Source organism: Molothrus aeneus, chromosome 1 (assembly GCF_037042795.1).
Source record: "Molothrus aeneus isolate 106 chromosome 1, BPBGC_Maene_1.0, whole genome shotgun sequence".
Classification (NCBI taxonomy): domain Eukaryota; kingdom Metazoa; phylum Chordata; class Aves; order Passeriformes; family Icteridae; genus Molothrus; species Molothrus aeneus.
The window spans coordinates 138993036-139019296 of NC_089646.1; the positions used below are offsets into that span (position 1 = coordinate 138993036).

Sequence of the window (26261 nt, forward strand, 5' to 3'; positions counted from 1 at the left end):
TCCATTCTTTATCTTTCTCTATGTTTTCTATTACTTTCTTGTAAGCCTTTATAATTTTTCTGTCCTTTCCCCATTCTTCCATAAGAGTACTTGCCTTATGCTTTTTGATGTCTGGCTTTATTTATTATCTTAGAAATGGCCAGGAAAAAATGAATCAGGAAGAAAAAATCTTGCTACTGGGTGTTCCCTATTAAACCAACATTTCTTTTTCCTCCTGCCTTATGGGAGAATTTATGATGGTAGAAGGCAAGAAGATTTTAAGATTTGTTACAGGGAATTAAATCATATGCTAATGAAACTTCTGAGAAAAAAAAAGATTTTATGAGAGAATTATTTATCTTTTTTTTTTTTTTAAGATTCTGATAAAAGTGTATGATAGATCATTACTTTGGGATTATTCAATATAAAACTTCTAAGGATTTGTTAGAAAATATGTATTCACATATCCTATTTTTTTTGAGATCTACTTAAAAGCAGGAAGAAGATAGGAGGAGTAAAGATGGAGAAGTTTTTTGAAGAGCTCGTTAATATTTTTAAGTCTAGTAGATAATAAATCTGCATATGTCCTCAGGGAATTTTGGTTTCTTTGTTTTTGTTAGTGAAACCCACAACGACAAAGATGGGAGTCTGAAGAAAGTAAATATATTTGGCAGTAAGATTTCTAAGATTATTTGTATATAAAATGATTTGTATATACGAAGTTTTCTTCTTAGAATATTTTAAAAGTTTCAAGAAATGAGCATAACACATATGTAATCTAGCACTCAAACATTTAATCAGTGAATTACATTTGTTTAATATTTCATTATACTTTTGGAAATACCTATTTGATATGTGCAACAAATCCACAGATATATTCTGTTTTGTGAATGAGCTCTATAATGGATGCTTTGTTAAGGTCAAGGTTTTTATTAGACAAAAAGTGATAATACCCTAAACTTCTTGATATGTTCCCACTTGGAAAAAGGAAAGGAGGTAATTTTCTTAATCCAACAGTCAAGTCTGGAGTGCTTAGAAGGAAGAAAGGGAAAAAAAGAAAGTCAGTCATACAGATTTTAATAAATGAGTTCTGGTAATGTTTTAATTGAATTATTGTCTTTTATACTTGTCAATTTTCTTCTCAGAACTAGTTTTTCCTATTCATGTTTTTGCAGTTCTTAATTTTTTTTTCATTACACTATCAAAGTTTGCTTCTATAATTGATATTTGTCTGATGTGTTGTGTCATTACTTTCCCTTGGTATTTCAGGTTTTCTTCTTTTGACCGCAAACTGTTGGTATAAATCAGACTTATTTTAGTTAGAATATTAAAAATAAAAATAGTGAAATTAGAATTTAATTTTAAAAAACACATATTAAATGTATTTCCTTCCTTTTAAATATTTTTTTTCAAATTAGAGAAATTTTATATGCTTATAGAATATAGTAGAAAAACTGCAATTTTTATCATTTTAAATTAGTAATGCAGTGCAATAATTCAGTGTAATAATGCAATAGTTGCAGTAATTTGAAATATAAATCTTCTATACAATTTGATTTTACCAGGGTACTTTAGAGTTTAAAGGGGAGAGGGATGTGGGAAAATAAAAATGTGGGTAGTAAATAAAAAATGAAGATCAGCTCATGTAAAAAGTAAAAAATGTATTAGTATGAAAAGTGGGTGTTTCACCACTTGATTTTCTTTTCATCTTCTGTATGGCTTTTCAAATTAAGAAATTGTTAGCCTATGCAGTTCATGCTGTACTACAAAAATGGATGAAAATTCATGTTCTCTCATGCTGACTTTCAAGGTGCAGAAAGGTTCTAGAAGATAGTGCTACATTCGTTGGTGTGTTGGGTTACAGTGAAGTTTATTTGGGTAATCAATAGGTTTAGAGATTTTTTTAGTGGTGATGTCTAAGATACCTGGATATTTAACTCTTACATTGTTAGAATTTGGAAATTGTGGATAGTTATGAGTAGTATGAGTAGAGAATATGATGCAAATGCAAAAAAAAAAAGGTAACTGACCTTTTTATGAGCAGTGAGTAGTAAGTTCAATGCATTTAGGCAGCAGATGTACTTCTAGAGGAAATAGAATGAATTAGACATGTGCCAAAGGTGAACTGGAAGTATCATGCATGGTGTATTTGGTCTATCTGCATATGCACAGCCAATGCTGGAAGTCCAAGGTATACAATACTCTTGTTTCTGTCACTAGAAATTGAGGTTGTGAGTAACATCTGCCATCACCACATATTGAAGATTTTGAATAATTAATGAATTACTGGTTCTGCACAAGTCAAAATCAGTTCTACGCTGTATACCAAACAATTTTTTTTCTGCCTCTTCAGAAAGCAGTTGAAAATTTAATTCCTTTTTATTTCTCAGATAACCTAACCTCAGGTTTTCCTGTAGTATTATGCTTTTGCAGATGTAATTTAAATTGGGCTGTATATACAATCTTGAAATAATGGCTTTGATGTTATCATATTGTTCTCCGTGTCCGTTAGCTGAGTGATAGTGAATATAAAGTAAGAGTAGTTCTGAAGAGGGGAAGGGCTGTTTCCATTGTTCTGTATATTTGAAATAATGCAACCTGAGCGCCTGCTTTGCATAGAACAGTGGTGTTTTAGTACTCAGCATTTGAAATATTGTTTATATTTGATTTGAAAATTTACAAAATATAGAAAGGACAAGTTGGATACTTCTGTTACATAATTGCTGTTGCACAACCAAAACAAAGATGTGAACTTGTCAGTTGACAGTGTTTTAAATAAATGTCCTTCACATGGCTGTATTACCCTGATGCTTCCATATTGTACGAGCAAATTTTCCTTCCTGAATTTTTTTCTCATTTGGCCCTCAGGACACACTTTTTCAATGAAGCTGGAACTGTGTCAACTGAACAATCTTAATTCAAAATGAATTTTGTTTCTAGTGTTTGAGAGCTTGCTGTACTTTAGGTTGTTATTAAAAATTTACGTCTAAGTGTGTTTTTTTATGATATCTATGCTTAAAAGTTCTTTACTTGAGGCCCTTTTTTAACGCAGTGCCTATCCTGAAGTATAAAATGCTGGAATTGTCACTTAGTCCTCTCTTACAGGACTTACAACTGTTTGTATGTAGCATGCCTGCATATATTGCATACATGCACATAAGACTTTGGATAAATGTACATAATTACACAGCCTTTTTATTAAAGAAAAGGAAAAAGGCAATATTTTAGTCTTTATGTGTGCCTAAAATTTTGCCTGTAAGTATTAGAATCTTCATTGTCTTACACAAGAGACTATTTTGGTGAAAAACTTCAAGAAAATATTTCGGAACACGTTTCACTTTATATTGGCTGCTTGAAAAGTGTACATGTCTCTGGTGTGTCTATTGACTGAATATTAGCTCACAAATCTGTAATGAAAAAATTCTTACCTTTATTACTGGCACTTCTCTCCTTTATAAAGCATTCAGATCCATTTTCCTTCTTTACAGAAAATATTGTGCCTTCTAACTTTAGAAAAAGTTACAGAGAAAGAGTGAGATGGAGAGAAAGGTAGAGCTGTTCAGTCTGAAGAAGTAAGGGCTTTGTGGGGACTTTGGAGCACCTTCAATTTTCATAAAAAGGATCTACAAGAAAGCTCTAGAGGGAGTTCTTACATAGGCAGGTCGTGATAGGACAAGGAGGGTTGGCTTTAAGGTCAAGGAGGGTAGGTTTAGATTAGATATTAAGTTCTTTACCTTGAGGGTGGTGAGGTACTAGAACAGGTACTTGGTACTAGATGATCCTTAGATCCCTTCCAACCCAAACCATTCTATAATTCTATAATAATAATAATTCTGTATCTGTATTAAAGTGACTTGAATGAGGAAAAAAGCATGAGCGTGAGCAGAAATGCCAAGGTGGATGCCTAAATTATTTTCAGGGTTTTGACATAATCTCTGATTTGGTTTCACAGAGTTCTGATGCTATTCTTTATGTTTCATCCGGTCATATGATCAAAAATAGATTTAGGATTGTCAGAGATTTATTCACATAGGAGATGTGCGCCAGTGTTCCTTCTTCAAAAATAAACAATAGAAATAAACAAACCTGCTGTCTTTATAAATTTAAAGCCAACCATCAACCAACCTAGAAGCCATATGTATTTAAAGTATCATTAAAAAAAATTAAGCCTCTCCTTGTATCATAACACTGGAAAGATGGTTATGTCATATAGGTTTTTATAAATTTAGATTATTTTTAGAATATACTTTTGTCTTATCACTGCCTTCCTATTATATTTGCATGTCTCCACAGGAGTATCCTACTTCGTTGGTGTAATTTATTTTCATAGCTCTTGGCTGTTCAAATATATGAGAACATACTAATCTGACAGTATTTAAACATTTGTTCTGTTGTTACTTCTGAACACTTTTTCTTGAGATAAATGGGCATAAAAACTCATTTTATGCAAAAATAGGTATTTAAAGACCAGGTTAACTGATCTCTTAAAGTGCATGTTTTTCTTTGTGGATGGGCTTAGATGTGTACAACTACACAGTTTATTGTCGTGAATCCATCCTCTGAGACTCTTGAAAAGTGAAATCCACTTTCAGTACTTACTGTCATGTGTTTGACATGCAAAAGAATGCTTATTTTGGCAAGTATAAAATAATCTATTTATTGGGTAGGAGATTTTTTTGTGATGGTGGGGTTATTTTTATGTATGTTCATGCATTTGCAGCCCAACACATAGTTTAGAATCAGCATGTTTACCATATAAATTTCTATAACTACTCCTTCACAATGTATTCAGACACTACTGTTCAGTAAATCAACATACAAACCCCAATTAAGAGTAAAATTCTTCCCTTGTAAACATGCTTTAGAGAACTGGAATTGATTGCTTTCCTAGTGGTATTAAATAGTCTTGGCAAAGTGATTTTTTGAATCAATCAAAAAATCTTTGATTGATTTCACTGTGGTCTCCAAGACACTCTTTTAACTATTTGCAGTTCCACCTTAGATTTTGTGAACTCTTTTTTGTACATAAACTAGGGATATGCTATCTACATGTTTCAGAATGAGTAGAAACAAATGAAAAAAAGAAATGCAGGACAGTCTTCCTTTGTTAGTGTGTTGTTTTGATGACTTCTGAAAATAAAGGACAAACATATCTCTAATGAGAACATTTAAACTCATTCCAGCATCTGATATCATATATTCAAGACCACTCCCATCTTGCTTAGGTGCTGGAAGAATAACTAAGCCTATCTTCTTATTCACGAGGAGTTATTTTAAACTGATCCTTGCAGAAAGCCAAAAGAGATTTAAAGCTATAGTCCAACATTCCTATTTACATAGAAATAACATTTTAGAAAGCTCAGACCATGATGAGAGAGCATTGCTGTTATTGCAGTATTGCTCTGTAGTGTGAAAGTAGAGTTCTTCAGTCTATGATTTCTCCTGAGGATAGAATTACTTACGGACTTCAGGTAATTTGGAGAGGGGGAGGGCCTTCTTGTATTAAGAGTAAAAAAATCCCAAAATCAAGTACTTTGTGTTAACATATATGTTTTACTTCTGCAAATAATGTATTTCCCAGAACCATTATCAATGTTTATATGTTACATTATAATAACACAGAAGTAAATTTACATTTTGCCTTTTGAGATATTGTTGTTTCTGTATTTATAAGAAAATTTGGTCTCTTCAATCAAAGGTATAAAAATATTTATTAACACATCCTGTATCTATCCTATAAATTGTCTTTCCTAGTAAAATGCTCTTTCTTCTGAATCTTGTTCTTCTCTTGTGCTTAGTAATGATATTTTTATTCATAAAAAGATATCAATAATGTTTTGCTACAGTAGTATTTATACCTAATGTAAAGGTTCTTTGACTATCCATTGATTTTCTCTAGGAAGTAATGGGTATAAAAAATTACTTGATGAAGTACAGTGTATCTACTTAGGCTAAGTTCTCCTAGATGCAGCTCCTTTAATTTATGCTGTCTTCATAAGCAGAAATTGCTTGTAGCCAAGATAAAACATCTTCTATATAGTTTTTAAAAAAATATATAGTGGCTATAAGGCCACTTAAGTATATTGTACATAAAGTCAACTTAAAATTTAAAATTTTTAAGCAGGTCCATTTTAATTTATAAGTCACTGCTTACAGGCCAAGACTATTAGAGATGAGGCACTTAGCTTAATGACTGAAAAGGAAAGTTTCTTATAGAGTATTTGCTTATTCTTGCTTAATTTTTTTATATATGTTAAGTTTTGGGTTTATTCTCTTTTTATTAGTTGTTTTCTTTCAAAGATATATTGAGGCCACAGGGTTTGCCTGGATTAATTGTTTATATCATAAAGCCAGCCCACAAGAAGGACTTTGACAGAAACAGATGAGCTCTGGGCTTAATGGAGAGGTGGGAGACAGCTATCTACCACATCAAATTTTGCAAATAACAATTTTCAAGCTAGAAAGAAGACCAGATGCAGAACCAACAGCAGAATACTATATTTTATTTTATTTTCTACATTCAAATACCTTTTTTCTTCCTTTGTCTTTTTTTTCTCACCACAGAAGAAACAGCTATTTTTAGAGCAAACATAATTTTAATTCTTATCATTTTCCAAGTTCCATAAATGTGTGACAATGTTTTACACAATTATGTGGTGCATGGAAATAAGCACTTCTAGCCATATTTTTTTTTATTATTTATTCAGGAGAAAAAATATGTTGCAAATACCATTTCTTTCCTTTGTCAGGTATACAAACTGGTCTCAATATTTTTTTTTGGTAAATTGTTTCACACCAAAGGTGCAAAATCTGAACTTGTGAGGTAGCCAGTACTCAAATTTGTATATACTTCCATTATAAAATTTGTCAAATGAAATATTTTAGATTGTATTGCCTGATACATGTTTTTGTTTTTGTTTTTGTTTTTAACTAGTGAAAAAGGCCATAGATTTTAAATCTAGAGGATTTAAATTGTTTCCAGGGAAAGACAACAGCAACAAGTTTTCTATCTGTGAGTGTACTCCTTTTTGTTACTTTTTTCTAGTGCAAGAGTGAAGTTTGTGGTGTGCTGTTTGTGTGTAATTATTTATGTATTCTGATAATAGAACTGGTCTCTCCAGTCTGCATGGTGGATTTTTAAGTTTGGTTCTATACCAAAGACAGCCTTTCTATAAATCTGGCATTGTATAAAGACACGTTATTTTGTCAATAATTTTGCAGTAAATTTACAGTATTTGAAAGGAAACAAATATTCAGCCTTCTATGTGTCAGCTGTAAATTTAGTTCTAAGATATCAGTTTTTTAAATTGAACATTAGAAGTAGCATCAAATGCTGTGCAAACTATAGCATATCCTCATTTACAAGTGCACAACCACATATAAGGTCACTAAGTTTGCACATATAAGGTCATTAAGTTTGACATTTTAACTGATTAACTAGGTGTAGCTTTAAAAATTCTGGAGATGCTTGGTGCCTTCAATTTTAGTTACACAAATTAGAAACTCAAAGTGCTTGATATCTCAGTGGACCAAGTCCTGATTAAATCACAAGGAGTCAGGCAACTTTCTAGCACAAATTTAACAGGTGTGTCTCTAAATGTATTGAAAGGATACTTTTGAAAAAGAATGTGCCATTTTTATAGAGGCCTTTTTGGAATAGAACCACATTTTAAATATTTAAAAGTAAATAAAATGGACTGAATGTTTAGCATATGTTGGATTATACTACATTTCATTACTCTTCACAGGACTGAAATTATTTGCTTTTGAAGCTCCCTAGGTTGGACTTGTTTGAATTAATTATTTGTTTAAAGTATCTGTGATGCATTCAGTTTACAGAACTTAGCAGCATTAGCATATGTTTTTATTTTCAGTGTTAGATTTTAAACTGTCAAGGTATTATTTTTTTAGACAAAGATATCTCCAAGTACCATGACCCTTTGGCATTCAACAAGTCAGAAAAATAAAGCAAAACACACTTCTGTTCAATTTTTGTAATGTCATGTATTGCCATATTCAACTTCTCTTTAAACTGCATCACCTAAATAGTTCTGTAAGACATTTCTGGTTTACTTGAAAACTTTGTATCAAGATATTTAAAAACAAATATTCTTTTTATACCTTTTGGGTGAATGGAAAACAGACTGATTATGCAGAAGAAGTAACAGTAAGATAATTACAGTAGTGTTTATAAAGTACATCATTGAGGTCTCTGCCTAATGGCCCATCTGTGATTCTGTAGTTATAAATAATAATACAATAATAATACAATGGATGATAAAATATATTATTTTGCACTAATCATTACATTTTCTACTATATAAACTTTTATAGGAATTTCATATTTATAATGAAGTACCAGATACTCATGATATCCAAAGTTGATTGCTATGAAATTAGTGATGAAATTTATCAACGTATTTTTGAAGTCTTTAGATAATTTGTTATCATATTCTATATGAAGCTGGAAACTTCTTTATCTTTTTAGTTATTGATTATGCAGAATAGATTACATATATGAGTCAATAATAAGTGAAGGTGAAAACCTGGGTGATTTGTACCTTTAGCGATGGTAATCTTGTCATAAATAGATAACTCAGGTTTTATATTATAGTTTAGCATTTGATTCTCTAGTCATTTTGGTAGCTGAGAATGTTGAAGAAATAGTATTTCATAAGAAGTTTATGTATTTGGCTGTTGACAAGATAATTTTCTCAGTGTGCCCTCAGCTGGGTCTAGTGTGATTGTAGTACAATGGCAGATAGGGTCCTTTGAGAAAAACATTAACCAACATTCAACTGTTAGTGAAAATAAGGATAAGTGAAGAGCTGTTTTAGATTATACCTCTTATTAGTAATGTCTTTAGAATTTTTTTTTGTCTAGCATTCTCATCTGTATGTCCTTTCATCATTTTACACATTTTTTGGGTTTTATTTAATGTATCAGTCGAATAACATTCAATAGTAATGCACAGGTGATTTTCAGTGAAGCCAGAAGATATTTGATATGAAGATACACTTTGAAACAAGTAGGCATCAGCTTCAGTTTAGAAGTGTTAACACTGACAAATGAATAATTGGTGGATCTAATTCAATCTGGATTTGAACTGTGGATTTCTTGATACCAGTTTCATGACCAGATCATGAATGAATGCTTTTCCTAGATGCATTTAATTTACTACAGGAAACCCTTTAATTACTTATTGTGCACAAGCATCTGAGGTGTAAAACAAAAATATATAGACAGATATCTGTGGAATTACATAGGGCTGTAGACTGAAAAGTCAGGCATTATGTCTATCAATACAAAAATCCTAAACTGTGAAATTACTTTTCATTAGGCACTTTACAGAAACCAGAATGGCTTTAAGATTGTGTAAATGTATTTTGGAATTGGGATCAAATTAGAAATTAATATCTACCTATAAAATTTTTCTCTGTATTATGCCTTTTTAAAATTAATTTAATTATTTCATAGATTTTCTTTAACATAAGCCTTTATATTTTTGTTTATGACTATTGATAATTCCATATATTCTCATTTAAAATTATATCCTGTAGAATGTTTCTAGGAATAAAACTTTATACAGAAAGTGTCAAAAACCAATAGGATTTTCAAGCTTCCATTTCTGGTAGAAATCAAAGTGTATAATAGTTCTTGTGTCTTGCAATCTGGCAGAATATTCTTTTTTATATGAATATTTGCTCTATTTACCTGTGTATGGGGAAAAATTATGTATAAAAATAAAAGAATTATTTGAAATATTAAAACATGAACTATGATAAATAGAGATAATATTGTTCAAACACTATTTTTTACAGTAAAAATTTCTTCTGTATGCATTGATTTACAATGCATGGCCAAATGGCACTGTTATAATTTCTATAATATTATCAGACATCATGAATAATTTTTAAATTATAGTTTTAATATATATTTAATGTCAGAAAAGTTTGAATGTCTTCTATTTAAATGCGGGCTACTTTTGATGATTCTGAGTTTCTCACATCTCATAATGAAGCCTCCAATATTTCAAAGAGAGTGTTAAATTCTAAATGCTTATCCAACAAGATGGCTTTGACTGCTTTCCATGCAGTCTATGGAATGGTAGCTGTCAAATATATATACATATTATATATATATATATATATATATATAATATATATATGTATTTCAACACTAGCATGAATTTGGGTTTCTATATCTAATATGCTTTCATCACATGTACATCTAATATCCTACATATTGGAGGAGGAAAAGACTGAAATCTGAAACCAGGATGGAAGGTTCCTTCTGGCCCAAAAGTCCCCTGAACACAGAAATGCAGAGATTGCCTTGCAGTGTTTTTAAAGCAACCTTTGACATGTTACAGGTGTCTTGGGACAGAGGAGAGTAAATACTGTGGTTCCAGCTGACAAGCACTGAGCTTGACAGGTTTTTTGAGCAGTGTGCTGTGTTGAGATGTTTTCTGCTTAAGCCTGTACAACATTTGCCTTTGGCCTTTGTCTTCCTCAGGGGTACCAAACCAATTCTTCCCTTTCTGTGTGTATAAGAAGACAAATTTCAAGGAAGAGAAACACCCAAGGATTCTGAATTATATTTCTCTTCATTAAAAGCTGAAAGTTAATGAACAGCCTTTAAAATTATAGTTAGAATCCACTTTTTTTAAAAGTATAGTTAGAATCTACTTTTTTTTTTTTTTTTAATCCAACAGTGTGGTTACCCTAATTATATGCAAACCTTTTCTTGAAAGGGAAGTAAAATTCTGATACTGCAAATCCATTGGGCTGGTTCACCAGTAATAAAGATTAATAAAGGTTAAAATATTTCCCTGCTTAATACAAATTACTTGGCCTCATGTCAACTTTTTTTTTTTAATATTTTTCTGTCAAGCCATGAATTTATCAAGTAATATCAGACTAGCATCCTTTGCTAATTTTCCGCTTTTGTGAATAGGTGGTTGAATATGCTGAGATATGACTGGATTGTTACATACAAATTTCTGGAAAAATACAGAGAATGGTTCACAGGAAGTTTCTGTCTGAAGATCCATTTTAGTTAATAGTAAGATAAATGTATGCAAATCAAACTGGCACTTTGAGTTTACCTTCAGATCACCATATTTTGGGTATATATCCATTTTCAATGCTGATTAAGGACAATTCTCTCAGCAGGAATTTATGCATTCAAGTTTTATTACAATTCAAGGAGAAAATGTCAGCTCTTAGTGGGGATGACATTTATTAGCGTATGTTCAGAATAAAAACTTACAGCCCTAAACCTGATGAACATTCCTTTAAATGTTAATTTTTCTAAAAAAATAATAATATTTCCATATGAATTCAATAATATTGCAAACAAAAAATATCTGATTAATACATCTGATAAAAAACTTGTGGGTTTTTCTTTGGAAAATAACCCAGAAAATACGTGCTTTGCTAATTATAGGGAGGACAAACTTATGTATAGAGTTTATATGGGTGATCATATTCTGTAGATAATCTGTTTTAAAAGACCTAAAAGGAAAAGGATATACTCTCAGATTTGTTAATTGCTTGCCTCTGTATTTTCTACAAGCTTTGTTTCTTTATCTATTTTTTGTTTATTTTATTTTGTTGTTGTTTGTTTTTGTTTTTTTTTTCCAGTAAATGAGGGAGGTATTAAACAGGCGTCCAATTTGTGTCCAGATCCTGGAGAACCAGAAAATGGAAAACGGATAGGCTCAGATTTTAGGTAAAATATAAGTTCTACCATTGTATCATTTCTCTAACACTGAACTTGCAAAATGAATATGTTGAAAATGTATTTGTGTTGCTGACTACTTTTTCAAAACTGCCCTTCTTAGTAAAAAGTGCACTATAATTCTGTATAAAATTATATAATGCAATATAGCATGTACCTTTTTTGCAAATAGATAAAATACCTGCCTAGGAGAGATCATATATCTCTGAAAATCTGAAAAAAATAGGATTGACGGTAAGTTTAGGTTATTTTCTCCTGTAAATACTGTGTAAGATTTATAAATATTGAGCATACATGTTGTACAAGAGTGTTTTGCAAAGGACAAAGTAAAACTGAATACAACACAAGAAAAACAATAAAATCTCAGAGAGAAATTTCAGATCTTACAGAAATATTCATTCAGTCTAATAGAGAAATTACAGTCCTTACAGTATGTTTTTCACGAACCCAGAAATTCTATATATGCAAATGTATTTCCCTAGTAGTCCTCACATTGGCCTAGAACTCTTAACATAGACCATTTTTTTTATTATTTTTTCTTCTATTCACAGCTATCTTTCAAATTCCTTATCTTGTAAGATAAAAACGGCTTTCAGTACTCTTCCAAAATATTCTCTGTTGTTTTATCAGTTAACTTGACTCCTAATTCCAGTATCACCACTGGTTGATGAGTAGAGACACACATAATGAATTTTTAAGAATGTTTTGGATTAATTTTAATCTCTTTTCTGAATTTCTGATTTTTTTCCTTTTCAATTGTTGAACATTTATTTAAAAGGGTTAACATGCATATTATTTTCTATTTGACATACACAGACACTTCAGACTGTATAAAAAAAATCTGTGTTCTTGTTTTGCATCATATGCTAATTTCACATTATGTTTACAAAACGTGAAACACCTTAATGATGAAAGAAAAAAGAAAGAAGTAGAAGGCTGATAATTTTTAAATTAATTGGTTTTGATACATTCAACTTTGTTTTCTATATATTTTGTATTGTACATATCACACAGCACACTTCTAAGCATTTGAAGGGAACTCAGAGTAATCTGAATGTACAAAGATTTTACAAAATTATGATTTTTCATTCTTTTACATAACTTCTTGTTCCTTTTTGTGTGTGTGGTTTTTTTCTCCTTCTAATCAAGCAGAAGACAGGACTGAAAATTGCATCCTAAGTAAATGTGCTAGCTAGCAAACAGTTATTACAATTTCTTAATTTTTCATGTCTCCCTATTTCTATAGTTTTGAGAAAAGCAAAAGCTCAATGTGCATCTGAGAAAGCTTTATAACTAATTTTATAAAAATACAATTTCTAATGTTGGCTTTCAAAATGAGAAGTTTATATTTTCAGAGAAATAAAAAGAAAAGGCTGTATTTAACCATAACACTTTCTAGAATCATTACTTTGGATGGTATTTTGTATTTTAACTTCAAAAATATGGCTTGAGAGCAACAGCATTTGACAGACAACCTGCCAGTTCTTTTCTAGTGTTAGCTCTGCAAGGGATCATGAAAAGACCTACTTACAAAAATTATTCTAGTTAAACTTATGTGAGGGCAGTACCTTGAAAAAGATATGATGATGATCATGCCCTCATCTTTCTTTTTAGAGCAAAATGTTAGGATTTCAGTTAGCATTATTTTTAACTGTATACTGGGATGGTGTATCAGGCTTTCCTATTTCAAATGCATTGATGAGAAAATGGAAGGAAAAGGCATTCAAATTACTGAACAATAGTATAAAAGATCTACAAGTACCAGCATCAATATCTTTTCCAGTGTTTCTTTTCCCTAATTTCTCATTAATCTTGGTGACATTTTTTTTAATCTTAGAAATCCCCCAATAATCTTTATTAATTTATACTTGTAAAAAACAGCACTGGTGCATATTAGTAAAACATGCATTTAGCTCGGATTGAAAACTTCATACATTGATAAAGGTCTTACAGGGAACAAAAGCAGACTAAAAATTTTCAGCAGATTTAATAAAATGCCTGTTTAAATTAGCCTGGTTTCAATTCCTGACATTATGATAATGGTGGTTCAATTGCTTCATAGGCTTCCAAAGTAAGAATTTTACAAATTATTGTTGTTACATTTACTTAAAAACATCTAGTACCATGGAAAATAGTTTTCATTCTGGCCTATACCTGGCAGATAGATAAATAGCACACTTTCACCTTTTCCTTCCTGAAGTCACTCTCTCTGTAGTGAAGGACATCGCTTTAATTTAAGCTTGACTCTTTTTTCCTTTCTGAAAAGAAAGTACAATTCCAGTTACAATGCCTTCATTTGAAAACACAGTATTTTGAAGAAGGGTTTAGATCTATCTCTACTAAGATCAATCAAAATTTGATTTCTGTACAATTTAATATATTTTAGGGAAGAGCATGCTCTTGTCACATCTCCTTAGCTTTCTTTAAATGTGAAGGTGTAGGTTTGGAAGCATTGTATTGCAGTTTTACTTCTGTTCTGATTACAAACACTACCTGCTCTCAGCACATTAATTTTGTCTTACATGGTTCTTACACAGATTTACAAAATCTCTAATTCAAGCTCTTAAACAAACTGGATTATTCCATGACATTATTTGTGGGCTGTAATTCCATGTGTATTCTTTTGGATATTTCTTCTAACGTTAAAATTCCCCATGTCTGTATTTTGGGGTATTAAAGGCATTGTTTCTGATGCTAGATGCATATTTGAGCATAAGAGGTTTTGCATGTTCAAATAAAGTCAAGAAGACTTACTTATAGCTGCCAGCTTTTCCTGTATTGAAAAAAAAAATTCTACTTCAGAAAGAAAACTACCCATCCATCCCTAGGAGTTTCTTAAAATTTCAGACACAGTAGTGATTATTCAGCTAGAATTTACAATTTTACTTTACTTGTCAACCAATGAAATAAATCTTTTTACATCTAATAATAAATCTTTCTCACCTGTCCAGTTTTAGAATGAATGCCACTATGTAAAAATATAAGATGTAATAGATCAAATAGATAAAAGTTTTGTTTCTATTTTTCTTTATTTCTAGTGGAATAAACCTATCCATATTCATATCCTGAATTATCCTTGAACAGGTGTTTTTTATGAGGCATACATGTTCTTTCACCACCATCTCAAAGTTCTGTCTTCATGGCATGAATTAACAAGCCCATCTCTATCCCTCTACCTCTGTAGTGTGGTCCCACTAGGATTTAAAGATTTAAAGAATTCTGATCAAACCTGTATCACAACAAAGCAGTAACTATTGTTGGACAAAAATGCTGATATAGTCTTAAAACTCTATATTCTACTGACCAAAGGAAGAATGTGAAGTTTATGATAAGGAGTTTATGATAACAAGTCCATGTAGGTCACCAGAAGGTTGACTTACAGTATAACTAATGATAATATCTTCTTTCATTTTATATAATAAATTAATTTGCAGTTCTTTTCTTTGGAAGAATGAAATTCAGTATTAATTAACTAGATTGACTAGAAGTTTCACACTTGATTTTTCTTAAATCTTCTCTGAATCACCTATCCTTGTCTGCAGATATGCAAGATGAGCTTCTAGACTTGGAAACTTGAAGCCAAATATCCTAAAAATGAACCAGACTTGGTTTGCAGCTTGAGATATGAGGCTAGTTTATAGGGGATCTGTGCACCTATCACTTTTTAACAGTTAAGTGGATCCTTTGTCAAGAACAAGTGTCTGACAGTACAAGCTTTGCAAGAAAAGATTACACTTTTTTTTTAAAGGTGACTTACCAATGACTTCCATAGTGTCAGGAAATTCTCTGAAACTGAAATTTAGTCATCAGTTTAGTCTTTTGCAGCACACAGTAAGGATTTTTCTTGATCAGAAATTTGGAAGATTTAGCTATTCTAACATTTTATCATGGAATCCTAGCATTTTGCAGTAATATTTCCATGTACAAACTTATCTGTGAAGATGTTCCTATGGATGTTCTTGAGAGAGATGCTGTGACAACTTAGATCTCATACTGTGACTCAAAGACAATAGTAGAACCTATCTGTAGCTTGCACATAAAAAAAATATGGATCAGCAGTGTGTAGAAAGTTGCAAGGTTAAAAAAAATCATTGTTCATAATCTTGAAAATTTATGTCTTTACTTTCTTTTGCTGCAGACAGAAGAAATAATATATGTGTTGATTGTTTCTTTATGCTAGGATTAAAATATATGATACTGCTAAATTTACAATTTCATAGAGATGGACTTTAAGAACTGATTAATTATTTCTGGCTGTACATTTTCTTCTATGGCTAAAAATCGTGTCCTCTCTCAAATTTGTTCAGTTGCAGGCATAAACTGAACAGGTTAATAAATCATAAAGATGGTTTTGATTCCTTGCATAATTGATTATTTTTCAATAATAATTTTTAAAACTTGTCAAATAATGGAGAAGAATTATTACCCAAAATGAGGTACTTTGCCACAGAAATGCCAACTATTACAATAATACTATTCAGTATAAACTTCCTATGAAGTTCAAAATATTAAACTTTCTCTTTCTCATCCTTTAGAGGTCCTATAGTTCATTTTGGACTCCTTACTGCTTTTACTTTCTGCTGTTTAAAGAGAAATCACAAATTTGAGGAAATGATGCAAATTTTAGAAACAGATACAAACTTAAAATTTTGTCAGATTTGTATACTAACTCCCTTATTTGATATTTGTTTATACATTTTTCCTAATAAAAATATATCCAAAGTTTGGGGTTTTTATGAAAATGCAAACCTAATGGCAATCATGTTTTGTCTTATTAGAAACAGAAATTTGCAGATGAAGTTACTGAGAGACACTCAGGTCAAGCATTCATTTTTTGAGTTATGAACTGCTGTAGCACATTGTGTTATATAATGCAAAAGTTTTGCATTAATTCAGGACAAATTAAGCAGTTTATGTGAGTCATAGAAATATTGATTGGAAGGTCCTTCAGAAGGCATCCAGTCCATCCTCCTGCCCAATGCAGGACTAGTCAGATCAGCTCTGGCTTTGTTTAGATAATCCTGAAAACTCCCAGGATTAAAGATGTCAGAAGAGTTTGTGTATGCTGTTCCAGCTCTGTTCTCCTTTATTGAAGGAAATTTCTTGTAAAGTAAAATCTGAATCTTCCAAATTGTCCCTTTTATATTATCTGGCACATTTAGAAAAGTTTGGCTTCATTATCTTTGTAATGGCTCCTGAAATTGTTATGGTCTGCTATTAGATAGTACCTTAGCTTTTCCTTTGTCAGACTAATTAAACCTAGCTGCCTTAACATTTTATTGTCGGTCATATGCTTTAAGCCTCTGATTAATCTCCAAATTCTTGAGTTTTTACCAATATCTCTCTTGATGTGGGAGACAAAACATTGGGCTTAATATTGCAGATACAGCTTCACCAGCTGAGTAACAATTTCACTTGATCTGCTGCCACCACTTCTAGTATTGATAAGTATATAGTTTGTCTTATTCAGGATGAGAACATCATAGTTCAATAGTGCAGAACATTGCACCTCTACTTGTTGAGTTTCATGAGGTTTCTGTTTGCCCAGTGCTGGACTGTGCCAGGCTTCTGGATTGAAGGTCTGATCTTCAGTGTGTCAGCTACTTTTCCTATGGGTCCACAAATTCTGTCTCCCCATCAAGACTGAGGATGAAAATATCAGGCAGCATCAGACCTTATGTTGATTTCCTAATGCTCAGATTATTACTGTCCACTAGCCGAATATGAAGAGATTGAATTCCTACTCTTTAAGCACAGCTGCCAGGCAGATTTTTATTATATATATCAATTCAGTGTGTATTTTGTCACCTCTCAAAACACACTGCTGTAAAAGATGCTCTCAGAAACATTGTTGATGTTGAGCACTGTTATACTGAGCACTGCTACATCTACCCCTGGGCTATGTAGCCAGTCATTTTGTCATAGAAGACAATCAAGTTGATCAAATATGACTCAACTTTGGTAAATTTGTGCATGTGCTCTTATTTTCAGTTCATGCTTTACTAGAGCACATGTTCTTTCCAGAGATCAATGTAAGATTCCTAGCATCTCCTTGCCCTTTTTAAAAGTTCATGTAATGTTAGCCTTTCTATGATCAGTCAGAACATCTCATTATAGTTTTTCATAGATGATACCCATCTTGCATAGACTCAGGGAGATTTTCCAGCAGCCTTTGGTGAAAGCTATCTGGCTATCTGGCCTTGAATACAGCTGCTTCCTTTTTCCTGTTGTTTCCAAGTATTGGCTGTCCCTCTTCTTTGCAAATTATGTTGGTACATAGAGATACCCAGGAGCACATCTGCTGTAGAAATTGATGCAGAAAAGGCATTTCGTGCTTCTGCCTCTTCCATACTGGATTTCAGCACCACAAGATTGCTTCATCCATTTACAAATGAACCCACATTGTATATGAATTTGCTTTTGTGACTAATATACCCAAAGAAGCATTTTTGCTTTACCAGTGTGCCTTACTAGTCTTAGCTTTAGTTAGAGTCTCATTCAAAAGTCTATTTTAGTCACCCAGGGACTACTAAATTAGTAGATCCAGTTCAGAAAGTTCCTTAATCATAAATGACCAGAAAATGTGCTATAAATGATTCCTGTATTCTAAAGATTTTCTTTGATCATTAACTTTTCATCACTTTCAGCGTTAGCATACTGAATTTAATGGTCATTGACTACATCCACAAACAATTTTTTAAATGAATATGTTCTGATTCTGAAATTTTATGAGATTTTCATTCTATCCTTGATATTTTTTTCTTTTTTTGGTGATGTATATCTATATTGTATACCACAATGAACAGCTTCATAATTATGTCATGCTTCTCTTGATATTTTCAAAGCAGAAATAGTCTACTTTTAGGGGGCTTCATCTAGTAAGCAGTTTGGACAAAATGTAAGTCAGGACATGAATCTTCCTTATTTTTTCACACTATTTTTGGTCATTTGTTCCCACAATCTGTTTTCGGACTACTCTACCAGTTTTATCTAAAATAATGCCTGCCCACAGTTCAGAGGTTCCCCTAAAACCAGCTTCCACAATCTGATTTTCTCACTACACAATTTTTAGTTCTCTACCATACCAGAAGGCTGAGATCAGATCTCTCACATGTCCTCCTACAGTACCTCTGGATATGTAATAGATGTCATCAATTTTATCCTATCAAGGTTCTGTCTTTGTCCTATAACACAATCCTTCCATCACCTGAGATCCTGTCAAAGAAAAAGAAAATAGAAAATAAAAACTTTAAATGCTACTGAAATTGTTGCTATGTCACACACCACACAAACCTTCATCAAACTCTTGGCCTATCTTTTATTTCATTTTGTTTTAGAGCTAATAATTTTTTCCTGGTAATTTGCATGTCCTTTTTGAATCTTCATCATATTCACCTCATGGGCCTCATGCACCTGCCAATGGAGGGAAGTGACACTTTACCCTTTTGTACTCAAGTAATCAAACTGCTTTTAGAGAAAGATGAATTTCTACCTGAATAACTCTAGCTCACATATTAAAGGTATTGGAAAAATAATATTGTCATCAGAAACAAGAAGAATCTCTCCTTTGATCAATGTGTGAGTCATTCACTCAAGAGCTGGACTCCATGATCCTTGTGGATACCTTCCAACTCAGAATATTCCATGATTCTGTGATTCTCTGATACTAGAAAATTTGGGAAGAGTTGAAAGAATTTCCATTTTTAAGAGTGTATAGATAGATAATGGCAGCAAAATATTAAAAAATGGTAATCTTGACTTTGCTTTTAAGTTCCTGAGAGACACATTTTCTTAACATTTTCTTGACAAGCTCTCTATTATTGTCTTTTTTTAGTTGATCTTCCATAGGAACTAATCTCCTGCTCTTCCATTTTCTTTCTTAGACTGGTACTTTATCATCTGCTTATCTAATTGCCCTTAGTAAGTCTCACTCACACGGCATATATGTCACAGATTTTGTAAATTATCCAGTCCCACTCTGAGTCCAGTCATATGCTTATAGTCATATACTATTAAATATCAGTTTAATATCAAAACTAATTTGGACAAGTAAAGTGGACTTCATATGTGAATATTATTTATACTTTTGTAGATTATAGAAGTAATTATCACGCTCGTACAGTCTTCATAATTATTCAGACCTCTGGGATTTTTGCCTGTTACAGTTGGTTTTTTTAACCAAGAGTTTAATTTTATTTGTAAATGGTGTATTTTTATGCTCGGCATTTCCTCTTTAAATCAGTCCATGGATAGTTAAAGGAAATATATTACCATGTTACTTTTCTTAAAGTGTTCATTTTTCTTTCCTAATAAAAAAGACCCTCAGATTTTCTCAACATGACTTTCTGAAGCAGATGATTATGAAAATCTAATCTTAAGAAGGATATTCTTGTCTTCCCAATTGCTACCTTTTGAAATTTCCTAACCATATAGTCCCTGTAGCAGCTGTACATAATTTTTAAAATTAGTTATAGACAATCTTTGTGTTTCATAGTTTTGAAATATCCTCCAACTCTATGATCTGCCTGGTGGGTCTTTTTCCTCAGTCGCCTATAAAAGCCTTTTATCCTTACATTGCAAGGGCCTTTACATTATGTTTACTTTCTTTTTTTCAGTTTTTCAATTTTATATCTTCATTTTTGGTGGATTCTGCAGCTTTTCTTTATCCTATTCTTTCACAAATATTCTTACTCAAACAGGAACTGTTTTGGAACCGTTTATAGAGCTGTTACCCACTGTTAAATCCTCCTTTTCTGAGATATCTGTTCAGGTGACTGTATCATCTTTCATGTCCTCATTTTCTTAGTATCTTTGTCTCTGTAAGGCCCAGGTACTTCCCAGATTTCATCAACTATTTTGGGCTAACACTGTTCTTTTTCACATATCTAACATTTCTAAGTCCCTTAAGTTAATTCTTGTTCTGATAAGTATCGATCTTCTTTAGTAGCTTTTTTCATCATAGATTCATAGATTACCTGAAAAAAGTTATTCTCTGGATTGTGTGCTCAGCCTTTTTATTTTTCTCTCTACCTTTGTGAATTGAAGAATCGCAACACTAAAATGGCCATCCGTCCATCCATCCATCCATCCATCCATCCATCCATCCATCCATCCATCCATCCATCCATCCATCCAGGGTCAGATAACTACATGGCTTACAGTGTTATACAGGAAGGCTGCTATAACAAGCTCTTGGGGAGTTACTGCACATTTAATCTTAAAATACCGAGAGAACTGCATTCAGAGTGTAGCCAAGATCTTGTAAGTCATATGTGTGTATAAAGCATTTTACACTTTGCAGCCGTGACAGACAAGCCTTTAAAAACAGCAGGCTGAAATTATGAAGTTTGAGGTACTGATATCAGAGAAAGGCCTGATGTATTGGCTATTTTCAGCTATAATCAGGATTTGAAACCATAATGATATTTAAAGGAAAAGACTTATCTCAAGAATATACATTTATGTATTGATTTATTCAACTTTTCCAGACTGAACAGCCCTTTTCCCTCTTCCCACCTAGCCCCAATCCTCCTCTCAGAAAAACTTAACAACAATAAAAGCAAACAAAACCAACCAACAAAAACAAACAAAAACCCAACCCAACAAACAAACAACAAAACAAAACAAACAACCAAAAACATTTTTCTGGACTTCTTGTTTTGTCCTGAGCTGTTTCCAGCACCGGATGTCAGCTTAATATGAGAAAGTATAAAACCTTTTCAAGCCAGCATTATAACTTTATAAATTATCACAGCTAAACACCTCCAAATATCTTTTTAGAACTCTTATATTTTCTTCCATTAATTTGAGAAACATATGCCAGTTAAATGAGCAAATCCTTACATTCTAGTAACTTTCATTTCTTGTAACTTATCTAGTAGATGTTACATTCAAAATCTTGTTACTGGCAAGAGTACAGAGACCACTTCTATTAAATTAAGACTTCACTGCAAGCTTAATTAAACTCTTAACCTATTAAACAAAATATAAAACAATGCTATAACTAGTATTCTTACAATAATACAAATTAATATAGTATACTTTTATTAATAATATACTACTTTTTAAATACAAGAAACATTATTAATATCTAGGCCCTTTTTCTCTGGTATTATGCTCCACCTTCATATGCCCTCCAGCTCAAAAGCTCTAGATTTCCTCAAGAACAATCAGGAGTGGAAGATCTTCACAGCATATTATTTATATCCTGAGGTCTTCACTGGGAGAAATAAAATGTTTATAATAGGAATTTCTCTTTCAGTCTTTCAGTTGACCTTTTGCCTTTTCTTATAGGTGATTCCCTTATATCGCTTTCCCATTCTTTTCTAGCTTCAATTAACATAACTACTTTTAGTTACACAATGTCTAGATTTGTCAAATTTTTACTGTATGGAGGTCTGAAGTTAGGTCAGAAAATAGTCACCTGACCTCCAAATTACTGTTAAAAGAGGTAAACCAGCTCCAGCCAAAGTAGGCCCAGGGAGGGCTGAACAGTGTGCACTATCAGGCTAGTACATAACCTTCAGCATTTTACTATTGAAAGCAGAAATTTCTGGATTACATATTAGTATTGTTTGTAAAGACCATCATATCTAAAGGAATGGGAACAATGGACTGCTATCTATTTGTTAAAAAATGCTTCTTTTTCTGTCATTGTTTGATTTTAGCTTGGGAGCAACAGTACAGTTCTCCTGTGATGAAGATTATGTGCTACAAGGTTCCAAAAGCATCACCTGTCAGAGGATAGCTGAAGTTTTTGCTGCATGGAGTGATCATAGGCCTGTGTGTAAAGGTAAACAGAAATTCTTACTCTCACGGTCATTATTCCATTTGGCATCTATCCCTTGTTTGATAGCCAATCCTATTAAATTTTTTGTAAGTACCTGAAATTTTAATCCTAGTGTCCCCACTTTCTTAATAAAATAGATTCTCCTATGCTGTTTTGTTTAACATGAACTTTGTATTTCAGCATGCTTGCTTCAGCAGGCAACTTACATTATAAATTTTGCTTCATGAAGAGCTGACACAAACCTATCACACCCTAATTATTAGAACTTATCAAGATGGATATCAAAATTGCAGTGACTTAATATAAAACCAGTAATTCATGAAGCTTCCTCATTACACATTTTATAAGCAGATAAGAAATTCTTGAGTTTATAATAGGTAAGTAGTGGAGTAGCAAGTCTACACCTGGTTTTGACCCCAAGCAAATGGATAAAGGGCAAAAAATTCAGTGAAAGAAGAAAAGCACAAAAGAATTTTGCTGAAAATATTTGATGACCTAATACAGCAGCAAGTGGTATGATGAATGCCTGAATCCTGGAATGAAAGTGATAGTGTGTAGGTACAGATCAGATATTAATATATAATGAAAATATTAATGTGCACAAATACACAGAAATTGTCCTAATCACAACAGGGTTTTTTTCCTGGATTTCAAACTTAAAGTACTGGAAACAAGTGTCTGTTAGGAATATTTAAAATCAGTATAAATAATAGACATTGTGTGTCAAAGACACAGATTTCATTCCACTGTAAACAACATGGTTCCTTTGAGACCTTCACTATGAGGCTACACCAAGAAAAGGCAGCAAACAGAGCTCATAATTCTTCTGCAGCGCACAGGCAAAGGAGCTGTGCTTTACATCCCAACTCTGCCCCAAAGGATGGACTCACATGTTCAGATGGAGCAGCAAATGTTCTAGAACACTCACTGTTTTTCCTCTCCTGACTTACTTCCCACATACAAGCTGCAAGAAGTCATACAATTTCTTATTAAATATATAGACAAAAATGCTTGGCATTAATGTTACTTGTGACCCTAATGTCTTCAGCAACTGATCCTAAATGAGGAGCCTTCCTCTCACCTCTGTACCCTCTACTTCTTTCCAAGCATCTGGTGTGACTTTGAACACACTCATCACCAGAGTACTGCTTCTCTGAGGGTGGTGCAAAAGTGACATTCTTTCTAGAGAGTAATGTGAGTGAAGGAACAAGCCTTCATCCAACAGCAGCTGAATCCTGTGTTCAGTATTGATCAAATACATACGCTTTGTGGAAGTGCAATGCAACTCTCGGATTATTTCACTTATCTAAGTGTCAATTTGTTTTATTCAATTATGCAAGACAGTCTGTCAGAATATAGTGGAAGAAATAGTTCTTTAGCTTTTGCAGTTTATGTGGTGTCATAATAATCACTGGAGAAATAGGATAGGCTCATGTTTAGTTGAGGTTGCTTGTCTGTTTTACATCTTCATACGGGAAAAGTTAACCAGTAGGGCATTCAGCTAAGATCTGAATATCAAGGAAAGAACAATAAAAGTGTTATTGACTTCAACAGAATAGGAATTTAGTGCCTTGAAAGTGTCACTTGAAAGCACAAAGGACACAGTTTATATCCTTTGTATTATTCATGAAAGAGATGCAAGCTATGTAAATAAGAATATTTTTTTTACTGACATGCTATTGTGAATAACCATACAGACTTTGAATTGAAAATAAATACCCTTTGTAATCTTTAAAAATAGATAACACTGTTTTGTGTTAGTTTAACTTTTACAAGATTCATTTAAATTTTTCAGTGCTTTGGCCATTGATTCAATGGGTTGTACAGGGGTTATAGAAGAAAAAAATGCTGACATGCCATACACCAACACATATGCCAGTGATAAAAAACCCACCTATGCACAGTGATAAAGGTTTCTACTATTTAAATTTGTTTTTCAAGACATTAGTGAAGATGGAATAAGTTAGTCTTTGAAGAATTTTAAAAATAAATAGGGCAGATTCTGTTACTGTATTTACTGTTTTTCCTCAAAATACTTGCAACATTTTTTAAGATTATAAGTTTAGGCACAAGAGATCTATTTTATTTTGTCAGAATAGTTAAACATGAATGTTCTATTCTAAGAGGTGGTTCTGTTTTTGTTCAGTGGTATTTTAATTCCTCATACCTTGATTAGAGTAAGTTAGAGATCAGTTTATGAACCTGCTACATGTGTTTTCTATGTGAATTAAAAGGTGAACTTTCTTTTTGCAGTCAAAACTTGTGGATCCAATCTTCAGGGGCCTGGAGGCACTTTCACATCACCCAATTTTCCATTTCAATATGACAGCAATGCTCAATGTGTATGGGTCATCACAGCTATCAATACCAATAAGGTAAGTTTAATAGTCTGGCTTTTCTTAAAAAAAAAACCACAAAACAAACAAATCCCTCCCTCCACCTCCACCCCCCCCCAACCCTAAACCAACCAAACAAAAGCACACACAGACCACAACACTTTTCACTAATACGATTTATCTCTACAGTCCAGGTTTTGTACTAGGTGCATTTCAGATATTTTTAAGAAATGTCTAACACCAGATGAGTATGGACAGATGTTAAAAACTCTTGTTTCCCCTAAGATAGTTTTAGTTTTTGTATGCCAAGTAGATACTCTCATGTTTTTTATGTCATTCTCTAACTTAATTCCCAGAAGCAACTATCCAATGGTATGAGGCAATTTCATGGGCCCAATAGTATTGTGTTATAAGTAGAAGAGCTACTTTGTGTATGCTTATATCATGTTTGGCCTTTGACTGTGGGAAAAATCACTGAAGTTCTTGAATTCACTTTCCCTTCGTGAGGAACTGTTTTGAAGATGTTTATTCTATTTTCTGAACCATTGTATAAAATCCCATGTGCTTTATACCTACGCTTTAAAGCAAAAGTACTGAGAGTTCTGATAATGTCAAATGAGTCAAAGTAGAGCAATTAAGCTAAGTTATGACACCAGTTGTCTTTAATCTCAAGAACTAAACACCTGGCAGCAATGGCTATATTCTCTTTGCGGGTGTATCATTTTGCATGAACTGAGTGTAATGGACTTGTTTAGATGTAATAAAACATAAATTACCTGTGCAGCTCAGGAATGTTTTATAAAATACTATCATCATCTGTGTTTTCTGGTACAAGGATATATTTTACCTCTAAATTTTGTTTTATATTGTCATCTGCATCACACTCCATTAACTGCCAGACAGGCCTATAAGGCCCACTCCTTTGCACCTGAATTCATCAGAGGACTCAGTGAAAACCTGACTATTTTCAAAATTTCAAAAACCATTTAGCTACACTGGTGTATTTTTCACTCTAATTTTACAAAGTCCTGTGTGGAAGCCATCTTTATGTTCCACTTCAGTAAAAGAAAAAAGCATATTTATACAACTGATTAGAATTTGATAATCAAAATTATAAATGTGTTTAGTGAGGAGGTCATTTGTTTGGTTGATCCTTGTTCCAGGGACTACTAATCAAATTTATCCAATTCATAGGTCATAAAAAAAGTGTGAAGAGTTCTTGAAAAATTATTCAGTCTCTGTTCCACAGATGGGCAAAAAGTTCAAAAGTAATATTTAAGATTTCTCATCCCAAAGAATTTTCCTATTTTTATTTCTTTAATTAAAAACTATTTGTGAGCAAGATGAAATCTGTATACGTCTAGAATTTCTGAAAGTTTTGTCAAATGTGCCAGCTGAATTTAGTATCATACCAT

General features: G+C 32.5%; 1 protein-coding gene across 1 annotated transcript in view; it reads left to right on the forward strand.

Moving 5' to 3' along the window:
* Positions 1-26261, forward strand: part of CSMD3 (CUB and Sushi multiple domains 3) — a 597171-nt gene that overhangs the window by 241769 nt on the left and 329141 nt on the right. The window contains exons 8-11 of the mRNA XM_066565891.1: positions 6914-6991; positions 11625-11712; positions 22389-22513; positions 24764-24885. Of these exons, the coding sequence (XP_066421988.1) occupies positions 6914-6991; positions 11625-11712; positions 22389-22513; positions 24764-24885 (413 nt within the window). The remainder of the gene's footprint in view (positions 1-6913; positions 6992-11624; positions 11713-22388; positions 22514-24763; positions 24886-26261) is intronic.